At 48.8% G+C, this 19627-nt stretch overlaps 7 protein-coding genes across 7 annotated transcripts; 2 read left to right on the top strand and 5 right to left on the bottom strand.

Annotated features, from left to right (window-relative positions):
• Positions 1-1079: 1079 nt before the first annotated feature.
• N7533_008756 (uncharacterized protein) lies at positions 1080-3149 on the top strand (the record flags this gene model as incomplete). The annotated part of the gene is made up of 2 exons (XM_057105406.1): positions 1080-1623; positions 1687-3149. 2 exons carry the CDS (start codon positions 1080-1082, stop codon positions 3147-3149), a joined length of 2007 nt encoding a protein of 668 aa, XP_056956855.1.
• A 1225-nt stretch (positions 3150-4374) lies between these two features.
• Positions 4375-5173, bottom strand: N7533_008757 (ribosome biogenesis protein RRS1; the record flags this gene model as incomplete). Its single annotated transcript, XM_057105407.1, has 3 exons — positions 4375-4740; positions 4790-4985; positions 5121-5173. The coding sequence occupies 3 exons, from the start codon at positions 5171-5173 to the stop codon at positions 4375-4377; spliced, it is 615 nt and encodes a 204-aa protein (XP_056956856.1).
• Positions 5174-5469: 296 nt separating this feature from the next.
• Positions 5470-7058, top strand: N7533_008758 (mitochondrial 37S ribosomal protein mS29; the record flags this gene model as incomplete). Its single annotated transcript, XM_057105408.1, has 2 exons — positions 5470-6115; positions 6184-7058. The coding sequence occupies 2 exons, from the start codon at positions 5470-5472 to the stop codon at positions 7056-7058; spliced, it is 1521 nt and encodes a 506-aa protein (XP_056956857.1).
• A 342-nt stretch (positions 7059-7400) lies between these two features.
• Positions 7401-8850, bottom strand: N7533_008759 (uncharacterized protein; the record flags this gene model as incomplete). The annotated part of the gene is made up of 5 exons (XM_057105409.1): positions 7401-7981; positions 8047-8185; positions 8254-8476; positions 8543-8629; positions 8687-8850. Coding segments are annotated over 5 exons (1194 nt in total), but the record flags the coding sequence as incomplete, so codon positions are not given.
• A 903-nt stretch (positions 8851-9753) lies between these two features.
• Positions 9754-11165, bottom strand: N7533_008760 (cytochrome P450; the record flags this gene model as incomplete). Its single annotated transcript, XM_057105410.1, has 2 exons — positions 9754-10803; positions 10860-11165. The coding sequence occupies 2 exons, from the start codon at positions 11163-11165 to the stop codon at positions 9754-9756; spliced, it is 1356 nt and encodes a 451-aa protein (XP_056956859.1).
• Positions 11166-11762: 597 nt separating this feature from the next.
• On the bottom strand, positions 11763-13601 carry N7533_008761 (uncharacterized protein; the record flags this gene model as incomplete). Its single annotated transcript, XM_057105411.1, has 3 exons — positions 11763-12591; positions 12644-13113; positions 13209-13601. The coding sequence occupies 3 exons, from the start codon at positions 13599-13601 to the stop codon at positions 11763-11765; spliced, it is 1692 nt and encodes a 563-aa protein (XP_056956860.1).
• A 2550-nt stretch (positions 13602-16151) lies between these two features.
• On the bottom strand, positions 16152-19418 carry N7533_008762 (uncharacterized protein; the record flags this gene model as incomplete). Its single annotated transcript, XM_057105412.1, has 2 exons — positions 16152-16672; positions 16733-19418. The coding sequence occupies 2 exons, from the start codon at positions 19416-19418 to the stop codon at positions 16152-16154; spliced, it is 3207 nt and encodes a 1068-aa protein (XP_056956861.1).
• Between the last annotated feature and the right edge of the window lie 209 nt (positions 19419-19627).

Genomic DNA, 19627 nt, shown 5'->3' on the forward strand with positions numbered 1-19627 from the left:
AATGTTTTTCCTTTTCCATCTCCCACACAACTTTATCCCTCCAACACCCGTTATATTTTTTTTTCTCTTCTCTCCCCTCTTGTCTTCCCCTTAGACGCATAATCCCAGAAAGGTTTAGTGGCTGTCAAATTTGGGCCATTTGATTACTGCTAGCGTGCAAGTGCAACTCCCCTACCGCCGCTACGCCCAACGCTAAAGTCCGTTAGGGGACTTGTGCACTCTCTCACTCTCCGGTCCTATTTCTGTCTCTGTGATTCTCCTTGATCACCATACCTCATATCTTCAGCTGGCTCTCCTCTGACCAGACTGTTTTCTCCTTTCTTTCTTTGCATTCCTTACGTGAAACGGTTTCCGACCACTTGGGACAACCTCCTTGTCCTGTCGATCCCTTGACCCGCCTAAAAGAGGGGGCTCTGAGATTCCTCGTCTGGAAATTACGCTGCAAAGGGGAATCACTCTGTCTTTGAGACATAACATGAGGGGTTTGGTGAGTGTCTTCCCTTTGAATCGCATCTTCATTGTTATTTCCCACCAGTTCATCCTGGTACCTGGCCTTGTCAATCAATATCTCCTAAACGGTCGTCCTTTGAACAACAACCCCTCCCCGTGCCCCCCCTGCATCTGTCATGGCTCTATGCGGTTTCACTGGTCTTTTTTTTAGATGCTCTGGTGACCTTCTTATCTGTTGGAATGACCTTACTGATTGTATAACCGTCTTGTGCAGATTCTACACCCTCGATAGCATTTTCTCACTGCCCATCCCCGGCGGATATCCCAACGACCATCCCGGCATTATAGGCATCGGCAAGACCGAACAGCCTGGACAAAGTGCTGCAGCTGAAGGTCAGACACGAGATAATAGGTGATCCAGAGGGATCTGGAGTGATCGGGTACGGCTCAGCTCTTCAGCTCTGGTCGCCTGGTTTCAAGACGCACGCTGACCAGATATCTCCTACAGCCAACAACCCTGTTCGACTTCCAACGTCACACTCGAAACACGCGCAACGAGCCCGGTGCCTCTCGCTTATAACCCAGTTCGTTTCCCACTATCAAGGACCGGCCTTACCCGACGAGCCAATATGCCTTCCCGACAGTCGACCGTGCCCAATCTCGACTTAGGCTCGTTGAAAGTGGACTCAAATAACGGAAAACTTTCGTCGCCTATCACACCCGGTGCGCAAAGTTCCGATTTGCCTAGCCCCTTATCACCCTCCTCGCCCAAGTCCGCGTCCAGCTCTCCGCTGTTCAAGGGTGCCACTATCCGTCCGGTCACCCAAGATAGCAGCAAGGTGAACAGCCCGACAATTCCAACCTCGCCGGGGTCCTTGGCAGCCGAACCCCCAACTCCTGGTCTGACGGCCATTCCTCAACATTTTCCTTCATCCAAGGACTCGTCAAAACACAGTCGCGATGCTTCCAAATCATTCTTCGGCACGCTAAAGGCCCCCAAAACGTCTCATCGCCCGCAAAGATCAGATGGTTCAGATCACTCGACCGAGCCCCCCAAGAGTCGGGGAAGCTCTCGGGATCGCAAATCGTACATGCCACCCAAACTATACGAGTCGAGTCCCGACCTGCCGACTGTGATTGCCCAAGCAGGGGAGAGCGAGAAGAGTGAGAAGAGTGAGTCAAGAAGTTTATGTCGATCACATGTACCAGCGAGCTAACAATCATGTTTCCTGATAGATGGACACCAAACGAGCGAAAGCAGTACGCAACAAACCGGCCACAAGAAAGCAGGAACCGATCCGGAGCAGGCAGCCTCGAAAAAGATGAAACCAAGATTCGGCAACCTCCTGGGCCGCTCTCGGTCAATTCGTGTCGATGAATCTTCCGGCAATCGCGCCGCCGGCCGCCGACCTTCGACTGGTCTAGCGAAATTGGAAGAATTCAGCCAGAAGGATACGACCACTGCACCGCATCATGCAACAGTGCGCCCTGAACGACCTCCGCAAGGTGGCCTGCAACCTCCTCCTAGCCGCGGAGGAGATGGTCATTCCTTGCGAAAGGAGAGAAGCCACGGGGGATCTATGGTGACATCAGGCTCGTTGAGCCAAGTTTCTGGTGCATCAGCCGCTATTTTCAACAACCTCAAGCAATCATCGTCCGGTGCGGCAGATCGTCTAGGCAAGGCTGGAAAGGGATTCTTCGGCAAGATTACTCGGAGCGGAAGCACGAACGAGCGCGAGCTGATCAACGACGACAACTACGTCTGCTCTGTGATCAACCTTCCGCTGATACAGCAAGCGAGGAAGACTCGTATCTGCAAGAAGCTGGAAGCCTGCCGCGACAAAACCGAGTTCTGGATGCCCGCGCTTCCATATCGTTCTATCGATTATCTCAACTTCAAGGGTTGCGAGGAGGAAGGGCTATACCGAGTACCAGGAAGTGGCCGAGAAGTCAAGCACTGGCAAAGGCGGTTCGATACAGAATTAGACATCGATCTTTTCGATGTTCCGGACCTCTATGATATCAACACGATTGGATCTATGTTCAAGGCTTGGCTCCGTGAACTCCCCGACGAGCTGTTCCCCAAAGCGACCCAAGACATGATCGCCGAGAAGTGCGAGGGCGCTACAACGGCTCCGCAATTGCTGAAGGACGAACTCTCCAAATTACCACCTTACAACTACTACCTCCTCTTCGCCATCACCTGCCATCTCAATCTCCTCCACTCATATGTGGATCAAAATAAAATGGACTATCGCAACCTCTGCATTTGCTTCCAACCCTGCATGAAGATCGACGCATTCTGCTTCCAATTCCTGGTCTGCGACTGGAAGAATTGCTGGCAGGGCTGCTGGACCGAGAAAGAGTACGTGCAAAAAGAGAAGGAAATGGACGAGGCAGAACAGAAGGCTGTTGCAGAGAAAAACACCGCCAGCCGAAGCAGGCCCGATCTTCCCCAGTCTTCATCCAGTCACGAACGCGCCGTCTCCTCAAGTTCCAGCTCGCAGGCCGAAGAGGAACGACCTCGACCAAAAACTCGTGGTGAGGCTCGACCAGAAACCCGGAGTGAGTCTCGACCTGAGACTCGGGGCGAACCTCGAACCCGAAAGGCAAAGCCCAATAACATTGAGACCGCCCATACACGAAGCATTTCTCAGCTCCCGGAACTCGGACCTCCCCTTTCTCCCATCAAAATCTAATTTGCATAGGCACATGCACCGCACTTTCCGCGGATTGACATGGACTTGCATCTTCCCAACACAATAAACCCATAGATGCCACACATGGCCTATGGACTCACTTCTGGCCCAAAACCATGGCGTTGTCATCACTCATTCGGCTGGTCCGCTTTGGGTATACTAATGGCAGTCTCGAGGCCTACGGGTTCTCTTGACACCATTCTCTTCCCGTTTGATCAAGGATTGGTCAAAGTTGAGACCCCCATTTCACTTTTTCCCTTGTTGCTCCATCCTGCACTGGGGGTTATTTGTTTGACCTGCCAATTGTCATTTGGTCTCGAACCAGCATTTGTCGGAGTGCATGCCCGGCGTCTCCGTTATTGATTTCTTTCTTACCTTTCCAGTTCTCCGTTGTATATGTTGTTGTTTTTTACTCCATGCACCTCTGGTCCCGGCGAAATGGGAGGCGGATTTTCATTCTCTCTTGTGTTATTCTGATTCGTTGTTTTATCCATCATCTTCTCTTATTCGCACCACGCGCACGCTCTCCTTGGCCATGTTCTATTTGCGGCAACAGGGCCAGTTTGTTCTTTGCTTTTGCTTTTGCTCGATCTCTCTGTTTCTCATCTCAGATTCCCCTCGACGGTCCTACATGTCTATTTCTTTCGTGTTCTTTGATCTTTTCTTTGTCACGTCAACTCTCTTTTTTTTTTTTCTCATTTATGGCGTTCTTTGCGGTGCTTTGTACAATAGCGCAGTGGGCAGGCAATTTTTCTCGGTTCAATGATTACCAATTTGGTTTCAACTATCAACTTGAAGTTTCATCTATCCATCTGATCCAGTAATTCCTCTGACATCTCCAAATTCGTGTAGTATATCTGTGGATATTGGTAGTGATTTTATCAGGAAACCCTGACCCCGTGGCCGTGGATTACTACCAGTACATTAGTACTACTAGTACTAACGTTCACTACTTCAAGTTTCGTATTGGTGCGATTCAGGACAGGTCTTCAAGTTGTACAAGTATGGATGCAACATATCGTTTAAACAATGCTTTTGATGTAGGAAGATTCGACCGTCTTAGGATAGGCCCAGACACCAGCCCCAACGCCAAGGACATGAATAGTAGAAAACAGAGAATACGGAATGTACAAAAAGGTCCACCAGGCAAGGTAGGTAGGTAATGTAGGTAGCAAGCAAGCAAGCAGGTATTTCGTGAGCCCTCGGCTATAACCAGGCTTACCTACTAGTTACCACCCTTCCCAGTCTTAGCCCTGCGATCATTAGCGCGCATCTTGCGCTCATTCCGCTTAAGCTTCTCCTTGCGCTCCGTACGAGACATTCCACGGATATTGCTACCCTTCGCAGCAGCATCCTCCTCCTTCTTCCAGTCCTTCTCATTAACCTCGACAAGCCACTGGTTGTCGGAGTCCTTGTTCTTGCCCTTGTATCCCCACCGCGGCACCCACTCGCCGCTCGCCTCGTCGTAGACGAGGTTCTTGCGGCGCTCCTTGTCGGCCAGTGTTGCGCCGGGCTTGGTGTTGAACTTGCCGATGCCCTTCTTGCGCGCGAAGAGCTCCCACTTGGTGGGTGGCTTGGGGGTGGGCAGGGGCTTGTGGCGGGGTGTTTCGATTTGGGGGGGCGGGGAGGTTCAGCAGGACGCCGTTGGCGGCTGTTGAGGTGATTTGGCAGGTTGTGAGCAGTTGGTTGAGGAGGGATTGCGTGCCATCGCGGGCGATTGCTTGGAGGGAAGTTTCTAGGTCTTCGGATGCGGGGAGCTCGAGGGGGTTGGGGTCGTTGGCGAGGATGTTGCCCAGGTCGAAGGTGTAGGGGGTGGGCTTTGAGACGGTGATGGGACTAGTGGTTGGTGGAGTTAGTAATGGTGGTTTTTATATATCTCGCGGTTTGAGGCTTCATTTTGATATTGGATGGAGTAGCGTAGAATAGAAGCAGGGGGAGGGTTCAGAGAGAGAGGCGGGGGGGGGTTCGTACAGCTTCTCCGGCTTGGATTCAGCAGCGCTGTTGGCCATTTCGACGTCTCCCATTTTGAAGACTGGAGAAATGGGTGTAAAGGAGGATTGATTGGGGCGGAAATGCGGCGGTGACAATCTGTTGCTTCTGAACTTTTTTTTTCTTCGGGGACAATCGCCCTTTTCTGCCGGATGACTAAGGAGATGTGGTGAGACACCGCCTCCTGTATTAGGGAATGAGGAATTCATCAAATTATTATGGGCAACTCCGGACTTGCTCCAGGGCCTTTCGTCAATCACATCCACCCTCCCTTCAATTCCTCGTCTCGAATTGATTCTTGCACCGGCACGACTGCCGGTGTTTCTGAACAATGGCTTCCGCCTGGTGCTGGAGCTGCCTCTCGAGACTGCGCCCGACAACACGAGCAGTTCTCCCTCCGCCGTCCGCTATTCCCCGGTTAACGAGTGCCCCCTTCCACTCGTCTGCGGTTCAATATGCCCCGCCTCTCAAGAAGAAGTCCAACAGTATGACTCAGATGAAGTACCGACAAGGTCAGACCCTGCGGAGGAAGAAGAAGAAGACTGTTGAACGCGCGCGTCCCCCGGCCCCAGGCGAGCGCAAGGCGTTGCGGAAACGCATTATCCTGAGCAACCCCAATGCTTTGGAGGTCGAGGGTATGCAGGAGATCTCAGTGGAGAACATCGTTGATGCTCGTCTCCGTGGCTCCGTGCTTGGTCTGCCTGTTCCCATGCTTGACCAGCTGCGGGCTGTGCAAGCTTTCAAGCCGAAGCAGGGTTGGTCGATATTCCGTCGGCCTGGTGCGGTTGTCCGTCGTGACACCGTTGAGATGGGTCGTCTCTTTGAGAAGATCTCTGGCGAGGGCGATGCTGCCGAGAAGGGTAAGGTCGTCAAGAAGGTCATTACTGGTACAAAGGGAACTGGAAAGACTGTGCACTTGCTGCAGGCCATGTCCATGGCTTTCTTGAAGAAGTGGGTTGTGGTTACTATTCCCGAAGGTAGGTTCTATTAAGCTCTTTGTCAATTCATGCGCTTTTGGGGAAGTTGCTAATTTTGGACTCTCTAGCTCGCGAGCTTGTCTCTGGTGATACCGCCTATGTACCCGTCGAGGGTTCCAATCCCATCCAATACAACCAGCCCGGCGCCACCTCTGCCCTGTTGATGCGTACCGTCGAGGCCAACCGCGAGGTCCTGTCTGGCCTCAAGGTCTCCCAGAATCACCCCGAGATCAACGGCGTCAAGCCCACTTCGACTCTTGAGGACCTGGCCAAGCTCGGATTCCAGGACCCTGCCGTCGCCTGGCCCGTTTTCAAGGCTCTCTGGACCGAGCTGACTGCTACTGCCGCAGCTCCCGGAATGGAGAAGGATTTCCAGCCTCGTCCCCCGATGCTCGTGGCCGTTGACGGCCTCGCCCACTGGATGCACAACAGCGCCTACCGCGACACTGATTACAAGCTCGTCCACCCGCACGACCTCGTCTTTGTGAAGCACTTCCTCTCTCTCCTGCGCAACGGCCAAGCCGAGCTAAAGAACGGTGGTATGCTTCTGTACGCCACCTCCACCTCCAACAACCCCGGTGTCTACGCTCTGGAGGTTGCCCTGGACCAGATGACCGCTCGCCAGGCTGGCATCAAGCCTACCTCCCCCGAGTACCCCTCAGCCGAGGCATACAGCAACGCCGACCCCCGCGTCCTGGATCTGTTCAAGCCCATCGAGGGTAAGGAGCCCCAGATGGAGCTGCAGACATTGGGTGGTCTCACGCGCGACGAGACTCGTGGCTACCTTGAGTACTTTGCCCGCAGCGGTCTGCTCCGCGAGCCCGTCAACGAGAACTGGGTTGGCGAGAAGTGGAGTATGTCCGGTGGTGGTATCATTGGCGAGCTGGAGAAGCTGGGCCGTCACGTCCGCAGTGCGGCTATTCCTACTCCTGCTGCGAACTGATGTTGAATATATCCATCCTTCCCAATCATTGGGGATCCATAAGTGGATCCACCATGCTGTACTGTAAATGGGATGTCTGGGCTTCCTTTTTTCTGTTTCTTCCGTGTACTTTACAAGTTTTATCTCCCTGGTTCGTGTTTTGTATGCATATAATGAATATGTTTCCAAAAATCATCTTTCATTTCCAAAGTTGTTCTTATTCTCGCCACTATTTTACTCTCTGAGAAAGGTAACGACCGTAGGATTTGAGGTACTACCGTGATTGCAGTACATATTAACTAGTAACCTCGAGAAGTATACTCCCTAGTATTTACTACTAGTACTAGTAGTAGCCCCTCAACTTCAAACCTCCTCCAAAGTCTTAACCTTAGGAGCTCTCACCAAATCAGGATAATCAACCCGAGCCGCAGAATTCATAAAAGTCGAATTACCGGGGTGCGCCTCCTGACTCTGACCGCGGAAGAGGAAATTCATCGGGAACCCGATATCAAACTCATAAGCACCCTCAATCTCCTCAATATCCGCCTCAGTAAGCTGAATCTTCAACGCATCAATATTCCCTTGCAAATGCTCGACCTTGCGCCCGCCAACAATCGGATACACATAAGGAGCCTTCTGCCTGACGTACGCAAGCGCGATACTCGTGATGACGGTGTCGTGTCGCGCAGCCACCTTCTCGAGGACCTTGGAAACCGCCACATCGATCGCTCGCGGCTCGACCTGTCGTCCCGGGTTACCGCTCTTTGCGATCTCCTCGCGCTGGGCGGTTGTTTTGAATGTGCCGCCGCCGATGGCGGCCCAGGGTGCGAGGCCCATTCCCTCGGCAGCGGCCATGGGGATAATCTCGCGTTCAAAGTCGCGGCGAGCAGCGTTCCATTGGCCTTGGTAGACGCTGAATGGGCGTAGACCGTGGTCACGGGCGTCTGTGTATGCATTATTTAGTTCTCTTTTCATCCTAGTATCGTTGCTTCGGCGATTCTGCGCTCACATTGGTTCGCACGGCTGACAATCCAAGCTGGCGTGTCACTGATTCCCAGGTACAAGACCTTGCCAGAGGTGACGAGCTGATTCAGCGAGATCATGACTTCCTCGATGGAGGTGCTGAAGTCCCACCAGTGAACATATAGCTAGACGGATAGTTTCTTTAGTTTTCACGCCCTGCCTGTGGTCGTGTTGGTTGGTTCGTTGCTCTTACCAGGTCGACATAGTCTGTCTGCAAGAGCTTCAAGCTCCTCTCCAAGGAGGTTCTCAGACTCTTCGAGTTATTCCCAAGGTAGTTGGCCTGGATTCCCTTGTTGGTGTGTGTTTGGAAGGACGAGGTATACTTGGTTGCCAGAACAATCTCGTCGCGCACGCCTCGGGATTTCATCCATTCGCCGAGCCATTGCTCAGAGTCTCCGTTTTGGTAGTTATTGGCCCTGTGGGCAGAGAAAGAACTGTTAGCATTGGCTTATTTTAGCACAACCATGGCGGAATAATCTTACGTGTCGATGAAGTTGCCTCCGTTCTCATAGAATGTATCGAGGATCTTGAAGGAGTTCTCTTTATCACATTCACCTAGTCTCTGCTGCCTGTTGTTTTGATTTAGCCAATCGTAAAACAATAGCATCTCTTGCTTCAGAACCTACCAGCCCTCTCCAAAGTTCATCGCTCCCAAGCATAACGGACTCACCTTCACGCCAGCCGATGGCGCAAGAAGGCGGTAGCGGCCAAGAAGCGATTTGGGTGGCTTACAAGCGGGGAACATTTTCGCGGACGTTTTTGTATTGATGGGGTGGATTATGTAGCTCTGGACTGTTCCGGGTCTGAATAGTCTGAGGCAACTTTTGTTGAGAGAGCCCTGGAGGAATTGATCTTGGGAAGTGGAAAACTTGAAATACGGTGAGAGCTGCAGGAGCTTTATAACCAAGTGGGAGTCGGGGTTATGATGTAAACAACGGGGACCAAGCACAGGATCAACTTGAACAATCATTGTACTACTACATCATCAATCAATACATATTCAACGACAAGGTTTTTGATTCCATGTGCCATGTTACACTAACTCCGTATAGATCACCAGTCTCGCTGACAATTGTGAAGGCTTTAATACCGGAGTCTACAAGTTATCTCCGATGGATTGCCCCGACCCCGACCCCGCTGCAAAACAACATTATTATTAAGCTGTGATGCGGATATTGTGTAGATCCGTTAAATTAGCCTAAAATCGCAATGAAATCATAGTTGAGCTTCTCGTATCCATATCATGACAGCCATCATGGCTATCATTGAATTGGTTGGTAATCATACATATTTGAATGTGACGAGTACAATGATAGATAAATTGTAGGAATGTACGCGCAGTAGTGGTGGAAGCAATATGTTCAGCGCTATGGAAAGATAAAGAGAGGAGTGGAAGCCCTGGAGGAAGCTATGGAGAGCTGCCTAACACAGGTGATAAGAGAGGCAAGGGGGTCCTTGATGCGTTATAGCTTAGAAATATTCGCCTCGATCCGATTGAGAATAGCCGTATGATCTTTCATATAAGTGTCACCGTCTCTAAAGATCACTTCACGCACCCAAGGTCCACGAGGATTGAACGAAGCTTTGAAAGGTAGCGATCGCATAACCAGGCCGTAAGTGCATGCAATTGGGTCAACGGCAGTAGGCTCACCCGTCTCATCGGATAGTCCAGCCTTGATATCGAATGACCAAATCAATTGAGCAACAACGATCCAAATAAAGTTGCGGGCAAAATACCGTCCGGGGCAAATTCGCCTGCCATATCCGAAGGCTGCCGGGGTAGCGCTTTGAGTGTCTTTTTATCGCCGTCGTTGATCCAGCGATCTGGTATGAAACTCTCAGGTTCCGGTCCGAATAACGCTTCTTCTCGAGAAATCGTCCAAACATTTGGTACAATGACAGAGCCCTTGGGGATTTTGTATCCATTGTACGTAGTCTCTTCCTTGTTCATGTGAGGAACCCCCTCAGGCCCAGCGGGCCGCCATCGGAATATTTCCTCGACGATAGCAGTGATGTAAGGAAGATTAGGCTTGTCATCTGGAACTGGAAGCCTAGAACGTCCGACAAAAGTATCTAGTTCTTCGCGTGCTTTGGTGATGAACCCTTGGTCCTGCGTAACACATGCTACCACAAACCACATGAGGCTATCTGTAGTGCCGTCTAGTCCAGCGTTGATGATGGTACCAAGCTCAAATTCGAGCTCACTCAAGGGCATCTTGAGACTGTCCTTTTCGATGCTCTTCTTGAGATACTTTGCGATATTCCATCCGTCCGAAGACAGGGCCTGCCGGAAGTTCTCGCCTTGCATATTGACCTTGGTCGTGAAGTGATTCTCAGCTTTTGCCTTCCATGGAGCTAGAAAGCTGGGCAAATTATTGAGAATAGGGAACTGGTCAACAATATTTGCGCCGACTTGTATAAATTCTGAAAATTCTTCGTTCAGTTGAACAGCAACTTGAAGAATTGGGTCATCGCAGTCTTTGATACGGAAGCCGTACAGCAGTGTATGCATCATACTTGCGACCGCGCGTTGAAAATGACATCTCACATCGGTACCAGCCTCGCCAGTATTGATCAGAAGATCTTGCATCAACTGCTGTGATTCTAGGGCTTGTAGAGGGTGATAGGCAGCTGCGGGCGTCGCATTCAATACCGAGACCTCTAGCGTCTGGTGTCTTCGAAATTGGTCTGTATAATTCATCATGAGGATGTTAAGCCCTTTCAAGGCTAGATCGTTTGCCAACTTGATTTATATTAGATCATCTCACCCAATTGGAGATCAGAAGAGGAGACTCTTACAAAAAGATGAGGCCGGTCTGAAAATGTGGCCCCGCGCTTCGCTAGGAGATCGTGGGCTGTTTCGGAGGTATTCAATATGACCACCGGCTGTCCAAGCATATTGACAGACACGATGGGTCCATACTGTTTGCTCCATTCCTGATATGTTCTCCAGGCGTGTGATTTGGGAGCTTGGTGGACATTACCAATGATAGGCAATGGTTTAGGGCCCGGTGGTAGAGGCAAAGACGAAGTTGTTTTGCGTCGTTTGAGAGTATACACACCAATTAACAGCCCGAAAATGGCCACAAATATTAATGAAATCATTTTGCCTCGCAGTTGAAATAGTTTGCTAGTAGCGAAAGAGTGGGAGATGGCAGTGGGTCAATTAATATGAGGTTCCCAACTTGAAGGAAATGCAACGGCCCCAGCTGAAACAAAACCCGATATACAGAGTAACTTTCTTGGGCTTACTTCAATGCTTACGTTTGGTCAAATGGGTGCAAGTGGGCCCTGAAAACTATCAATTATGGGGTTAGGCGACCAACCAAGCTTTTCTGCTGTCTTCTGTAGCTTCATGCTGTTTCATGATTGGAAGGCATTCTGAAATGAGCGGCTAACCTATTTTGGCAGGCAATGCGATCATAAACTGTCAAGGGCTGGTGCCCAGCCGGCGCCTCAGGTATACAAAGCATCCCAGGCTGCCCCTGCCTAGATAGCTTCATCCTTCATCTCTAGCTCTCTCTCTTCCCTCTGATCACCAGTTTCGTGCTTGGGCTTCCTCCTAGTAGCACCTTCCGACTTAAACCGATGAGTCGTCTCTGTCATGTAGTGAGATCTTGTTCTAAAGCTATTAAACTCTATTCCATAAATGATTTTGGGGCAGCCATCGACCTTGGAAATCAAATTGTGACAATGATCTTCTCAGATAAATCTACACTCTTCCCACAAAGGCTGCAACACATGCTCACACACAGACTTTCGAAATGTTGTATCATTCCAGTCAATTTCTACAGGGCCTCCAGGATTCGTCGCAAAGTTGCATTCGACACATCTTTTGATCACCTTATGGTGAAATGGCATGATGTGGTCAATACTCTCATCTGCCCATTGGCATGCAGCATCATATCGGCATCCAACGGTATGGGAAGCAGAGATTTTGGCATCGGCAATAAAAGAGGCAAAGGTCTGCTGGTTCCACAGTTCGAGTAAAAGTATGCCTAATTCTAGCATCGTGCGCCGAACGCTGCAATGCGGCTTTTGCATTGTAGCAAATATGAAGTTGTGTTTTATCAAAGGCTGAAGTGGCATAGCGGGTGTCATAGAGCCGTTTGAAACCAGAAAAACCATATTGATATTCAAAGGTAAGTCAAGCCATGGCGTGGAATTGAGCTGCATCACAGATGAAGCCACGCTCAGGCTTAAAGTCATCCGCTGGTTCAATGATAGATTTCCTGCCTGCAAAGCGAAATCGAGTGGAATTATTTCGGCAGTATTCACGTTCATTGATGAGATTGCCGGTGGAGAAGAATGACAGAGAAGGCCTCCTTTGGACAGGAAAAGTTCTTCGAAACTCAGGCCGGTGGAATGTTGACATAAATCGTGAATAAGTCTGAGCTGCGGTCCTGGATCCTGACGGTTGTCTGTAGACTGAAAAGAAACTTTGGACTTTTCACTTCTTTTCAAATTGGCTGGAATAGGCATAGCAGACGGGTGGGCTTGGCTTGCAGAGGTGCTATTTTGATCGCTTGAACTGACGATTTAGCTACCAGTTCTAGCCCACGAGAAGGCGATTTTACACGTACCTATCCAAGCAGTACGATTGCATCTCTTCTAGTACTTTGATCTCCGCCTTGTAGCATAACCTTGGCTTAGCAGGTCCAAAGCCTACCATAAATGCCAACGGTATCTTTTTGACCGATTTCGGTCTTTTCATTGAATCTGCTCTATGCTGAATGAAAAATTGCGCTTCATGGCCCTCTGTGTGACAATTTTCTGTATAACCAATGGAAATGGCGGAATAAAGATGATATGCATGCTTGGCGACCATGTCGAAAAATGAGGTTATCTTTGAGACCGTTCGTGAGCCCGACGGGAAGGTTGGTTCGAGATGTGACTTGTATCGTCGAATTCGCTCGAGTTTTGATGTATTGAGATCCAGCTCATTGATTTGACGCTCCAAATCATCCTTGGCGATACTGAACTTTATTTTTCTAGAAAACTCGTAACGCCCGCTTCTCTGAGGGTAGATCTGAACAAGGGACAATAAACTCAGCTGTTAAGAAATTGAGTTATTAGGTTCATCCATAAACTTTGAAGTGTAATTCTGCGGAGTCACTCGGGCTCGAAATATTATACCGTGCGACATACTTGATCATTCGAGGCCAAACCAACAAGCCTCTGAGCTATTTTCATCAAATTTCCTTGACACCGGGCTAGCTCTGTCATATAAGGATCGAACCCATCCCCAAGGAAATCCCTGATCTCATCTGAGAGCTCTGGGTTATTAAAAACCGTGGGAGTCGGATTCTTGAGTAGGTTTTCAATTTCTTCTTGGTCGATCGAAGTCGCTTTCAGAGTCAAAGAAAAGTCGGCTTTAATGAAGAACTCCTGTTCTTTGAGACTTCGAATCAACTCCTCCACAAGTGTTTCCTTCTGTTGATAAAACTTCAGTGTTCGACTAGTGGCTTTATACTTCTCAATGGCCGATATTAGCAAAGGTATTGCGCCTAGCACTACACCTACGACCTCGAAGCCACTCATTGTGATAAAATATCAAATTCAGTAGATCTTGCTCACTTAGGCCGGAAAGGAGGGGTAGTTCAGTTGAGCCCCTCGCCTTAACACGTGATGGGCCTGGACAACCCATCAAACTTGCAGGGCTATTCCAATTTCTGCTCCTACTAGTACCCCTAGGTCATTGATTGACATTTTCCCGTGAAGATGAATACATCAATATCTCCAAGTCCTGCCGAGGCTTTAGCCAGCATTGGGAAACAGATACACACTGGGTTTTCTGACCTCGAGAAATTTGATACTCAATCCGGCTCCACAAGCAAGGCGATTTCAAACGAGCAGCAGCGCTTCCAACTGTGGGCTCGTAATCTTGGTCTTTATCATCACGGACACAGCTCTTTGGATTACCGGCTTCGGGATTCAAGTTTCCTGTTCGACTATACGGTTGGGCTACTTCGTGATCTTCAAAAGACTATTTTAAAGCGCAAGTTAGCTCCAATATCCGTATACCAGATGGCTAATTTACTTTATCTTAGTTGAAACTACGTTGCAGGAAGATGCCAATCACTATGTACAGTCTGAATATGCTTCAAACACAGCTTTCAGGTTGAAAGATGACGAATCAATAGACGATAGCGATTCCGAGGACTTATCTTCCTACGAAATTGAACCGATGCCTATAGTTCTTCTTACTACGATCACGTCTATCATTGATAGGCTGTATCGACTTGCGTTTAAAATTCGAAATCCAAGAATACGCATTGGTCGTAAAAGATTCTCGCTTCATGGAAACGCAAGCTCCGAGACAGAAAGCAATCTCATAGAATGCTTTAGAGATCTAGATGTGGCTCGTATCTCTGATCTTCTTCTCTCCTATCGTTCAAATCAAGATATTGCACCATACGACTACCTCATTCAGCGGCTGGTAAGGGCTAATGCACAACGAAGGCGGCAATTCGAATATTGGAAACATCGCAGAGATCAAGTTGAAGCTCAAAACAATTTTGAACTTGCGGGCATTGCAGCAACGATGTCACAGCCAGCAACTGCTACCGTTCCCGACACAGACAAAATTGATTTGAACGATGACCACTCCGCAACATCTTTGAACACGTCCATTATATCACCGAGCGAGGAATCTGATCAATACATAAGCATTCCCAGGCCTCCTCCTCTCGAGCCTGGAGCTAAAGAATTCGAGTGCCCCTACTGCTATTATCTCCTTCCTTCAGATACACAAAGCAGATCCAAGTGGGAGTAAGTCATCCGACTCTTTGTAATAAATAAAACCATACTCAGTCTCTGGAAACCTTTTAGATTGCACATATATCGTGACCTACGCCCATACATATGCACTTTTGAAAACTGCAAAGATCCCGACCAGCAATATGACAGTTTTCATGACTGGATGGCGCATGAAGCTTCGGAACATACCAATATGTCTCAGGTATCTAGTCGTTCACTATTGCATTCCAAATAAAAAATTGACTCTGAAACATCGGTCATTAATAAGCTAGCTAAGTTGTTGACTCGAAAATGTGCATTTTGTGAGAAAGAGAATGCATCCGCCGCCCACGTTGCTTCGCACCTTCGGCGCATTGCGCTTTTTGCTCTTCCGCGTTCATCAATCGACGATGGCCAAGACGAAAACTCCATGAAAGACTCCGAAGGAGCGGCAGTAGACTCTGATAGTTCGGGGGATTCATTGTTTCAAATGCGTGACCAGTTGAATCAATTTACGATGTCATCTCATGAAGGCGTTCGAGATTTCCAGAGTCCCACCGAATCATTAGGAGAAGGAGATATAATTAAACAACAGCCGGACGCAAGGACGGTACAGGAAGAATCATTGAAGCCAGCAAAGGCTAAAGCTTCATTTATGACGTCTCGAGTCTCATCGGGGTCCGATGGAACAAACGTTTCTCTACCTGCGAGCCATAAACCCCAAGAAGGCGCCAACCCTTTCGGTCCAGAAAGTACATCTAAATCTCAAGTACAATCCGACAAATCATTCCGCCGGTGAGTGTATGATATTGACCAATAATTATCACTATAATATCTAATACGTGTATATCGAAAGTTTGAATAATCCATCCCAAGAGCAAATTACGTTGGATGAACAACCTGTGGATCCAGGCAGAGCTTGGAAGAGTTCAGCCGGTTCCAACATCACAGACACCGGCGCAACATTAAGTCGGAGAAATTCAACAACGAATGTAGAAAATAAGGACCCCGTGGCTCTTTGGTTTTGTTGTGGGTGCAACTTCGGTCCCCATAACTCAAGTCTGTACAACAGTTGCGTCAGTTGTGGGGAGGAAAGATGTGCATTTTGTCCAAAAGAAACGTATGATTGAGACAATCAACAGGAGATATTCCAGGATACCAACATGAGCTTCGATCTGTAAGGGCATACTAATTAATATAAGAGCACATGGACAGGCCCCGGTGCAAAATCCGAAACGAAAATGTTTGAACTGAAAATTGGCAACACGTACTAGTACTAATTGTAAATCCTAAAAAGCTACACATTTAATTAAGCTTGAAACCCTCCAACTCTCCATCTGCTAAGTACGCCCTCTATTTCTTCTTCTTAAACCGATCCCAGTGGGTCACTTCCTCAACATACTCTGGAGCCAAGACTGTCACAATCTCTATGGGGTCGCCAGGGCTTCTCGCTACTTGTGGTACATCGACATATTCCACCATCTCATGGTCTTCCATTTCCTCCGCCAGTTCTCTAAGCCTGTTCGCATCTCGGTCGTTCCTGAGAGCCAATCGTTCCTTCGCTAGCCACTTCTTGTTATCCTCACCTGGCCTCCTCGGAACCATAGGGACATAAGCTTCTCTCCTCCTCGCCTGTGTCTTTATGCTGGCGGATCCAGCTCCGCTTGCTATAAAATTCTTCCGTTCATTTTTTTCGACTTCTTCTTTCAGTGTCAGTAAGCGTCGGATTGCAATTCTATCCTTTTCGACTTTGGCATACTCCTCGTATTTCCTTTTATTGCGTTCCGGAAGTTCATCCTCGTCCTCTTCGTCCGAGTCTCTTTCTTCCTTCTCAAATTTTACTTTCATTCCGCCGCCTTTCCGTCTTTTCCTCACTTTGAGAATTTTAGAATTTACTTTCGGTATTCTCTTTCCCTTTGGAACTGATAACTTACCTTCGAGCCCTGACATTTTGGTACCTGAACTTCCTCCTGCAGCCCCGTAGCGCTGAGGATTTGAATTTCCACCACCACCACCCGAGTCGGATGACCACGAAGACTCTTCATCTGAACTTTTTTCGTCCAAATCCATCTCGTCTTCGTATTTATGTGCTGCATTGTTGGGGCACAAACAAGGATCGCCCAGGATCTGCCGGGCGTCATTCTTGGAACCGAAATGATCACATTGATAGCGAATTCGAATTTCCTCTCCTGCCCGGATATCCTTATGTGCCCACACAATCACTCTGTTCAAAATTTGCGTGTCATAGGCCCACTCTGCATTCTGCATTCCCGCACACGTATGATTAAACATGTTCAATCCAGGAAAGACGTATAAGTTCATAAAAGAAGGGTCCCAATCTTCGAAAGTATACCCGTTCATGAGTCTCCGCTTCTGTTCCGCTGGATTTTCAAGCTTTCTATCTTCCTCCTTGGGATCCACATCACGGACATCTCCACGACGTTTCATGTCCCAGGGGACTGCGTTGACAAGTAGTTTTCGCAAAATGGTTTGCAAGGCCCACGTGTCAAAAGTGAGATCACGGAAGATATTCACGCCCAGGAACGAGACTATGTCGAATGGGATAATGATGTTCGCGGACATGGTGAATGGGAACCAACTATCCCGCCACGAATGGCTATTCCGACTAATAATTAAAAGTTCGTCGATCTCTTGTGGAGCCAGACCCGGCTCGTCATGATCTTGTCGGCGAAGAAGAGTGATTTCAGTCACGCTTCTTAGAAGTAAGCTCAAAAGCGTCCCGTGCACCTCGTTACTGTGGGAAATATGCTCTATTTGTCCCCATTGCCAAACATTCGGTCGCATGGTATCGTACAACCACTTCCAGTCTCTACCACAGCCATCGTAATGATATAAGTCATATGAAATGCTCACACACGTCTTTTCCTTCGAGCCTGATGGGCAGAATATAAGTCCCCTTTTATCGGAAGGGTTTCGATTCCAATGTTTTGCGCAACTGCAATACGGTTCTTCCTCCTCGTCATCATCACCGTGTGTGCGTTTATTGTCCACGGAAGGTCTTCTGATCGTGTCATCGACCTCGATTTTGCAGTTTTCGCATCGTATGTCGTCCACGCATGGCGTTTTCGTCCTGTCTTTGTTCAAACGACGGGCTGGAAGGTGGCCTCGAATAGTGGGCTCTTCCCAGTGAATCAAGTCACCTTTCTTGATATCCTTTTTCGCAAAGACGCCTAGCCCTTGCTGATTTAGCTTGCATTTAACCTCGCAAATGTCCGTCGGGCCAGTGGGGCTCTCCTCTGCTTCCTGTTTATGCTGAAAGATCTCTTCCGTGAGCTTTGTCGCCAGGTTCTTTTTAACCGGGAACAGGTCCAGAACATCATCCTTCTCGTATGGATATATGCTACTAGCTGAGATTGCGCCCTGGTGTCGTTCAAACCAGAAAAGGCCCGGGCGGCGCTTCTCCTTTCTCCATGCCTTTTCTGCTTTCTTCGATACTTGCTTTCGTAGATCCGCCACGAACCTCTCTAGATAGAGGCGGTTGGTTCGGGCGGCTAGTTGTCTATGATAGGAATCAAAGTCATCCCAGCAGTTGAGTGCTTCGAGGCTGAGACAGATGATATTGAGAAGTGTTTTCTGCATGGTCGAGATAAAGATGTAGATGCCCTGAGGTTTTCGCATCTCAGTGATCAACTCTGACCAAACTTTATCTTCATCCGTAGGTTCAACCAAGATATGCTGCTCCATTGCATGGTGGATCTGCGTGTGTAATCCATCTTTCGAGAAGCGATCCTGGGCCTGTTCGATAGTATTACAGAGGATCTGCGCGCGATAGGCGTCTCCAAGCGCCAGATCGAAAAACCCTTGTTGGTAATGGCAGTAAGCTCGACTAAGCCAGTAGGCTGGATTGTAAGGACTGAGGTGGATTGCAAAAGTGTACATGTCGATCGGAGTCATGGCTTTATTGGTCGCTGGCTGTAAGATGTACTTGTTGCTGCGCTTGATCCCTAAGTGTGACAGGTTGGAGACAGACATGACACCGCAGCGTTTTTGCACCTCATCATCAATGAGTCGCTGCTGAAGCTCTTCGGACTTTCCAACTTTCGATAATTCTCTTTCTTTCAATTCGGCTTTCAGGGCGTTAGTGCTCCAGTTGGCGACTCCGCGGATCGAACTATCGGCTATGATCTCGGCTTTCATCGATGCAATCATGGCCGCAGTGTCCCATGTTTTCTTCAAGCCCTCTTCTGCAAACAGCACCTTGGCTTCGTCTCGATTCAAAGGCAAGATTGCAAAAACCATCAGATGCTCGTACACGTTACGGGCCAGTCCTGGCTCCTCTGCTTCGGGAGAGGGGTTGTGATCGGGGCGATCTTTCCATGCTTTTCCCAGGGTGTCATCGGCCAACTTCCACACTTGGTAGGCCAATTTTGCATTTACTTTCGATACGAGAGGACCAAGTTGGATGATCTTTACGGTATTATTTGGTCTTGGGGGCCATTCTGCGGATTTTATCGAGGTCCATGGAGCTTGTGGCAGGAATGATTTATCGAATCGCTTGAAACCGGGACCATCCGGATTGTCTCCCCAAGCTTGATCGTCTTCGGTTTCCTGGCCGTTTTTTGGCCGCTTCTGGTCTGCTATTCCTCTTCTGTCTTCCATGAGAGCAGCCTTAATTATGAAATGGGAGGATGAGGTAGTATGGTTATACTGGAATATGTGCTTTTTATGAAGAGTCTTTTCCGGCGTAAATGAATACTGCTAGCAGGAAGGGCACTTGCATGCTGAATTCCTCGAGTCTGGCAAGGTTTTAAAGGAAATTTTGGGGTGTGAAGTGTGTCAAAGAGTAACGCGACAAAGAAACCTAGATC

The sequence above is a fragment of the Penicillium manginii genome (genome assembly GCF_028828005.1).
Source record: "Penicillium manginii strain IBT 31320 chromosome Unknown utg000006l:1.0-4164085.0:1.0-4166146.0, whole genome shotgun sequence".
Taxonomy (NCBI): Eukaryota; Fungi; Ascomycota; class Eurotiomycetes; order Eurotiales; family Aspergillaceae; genus Penicillium; species Penicillium manginii.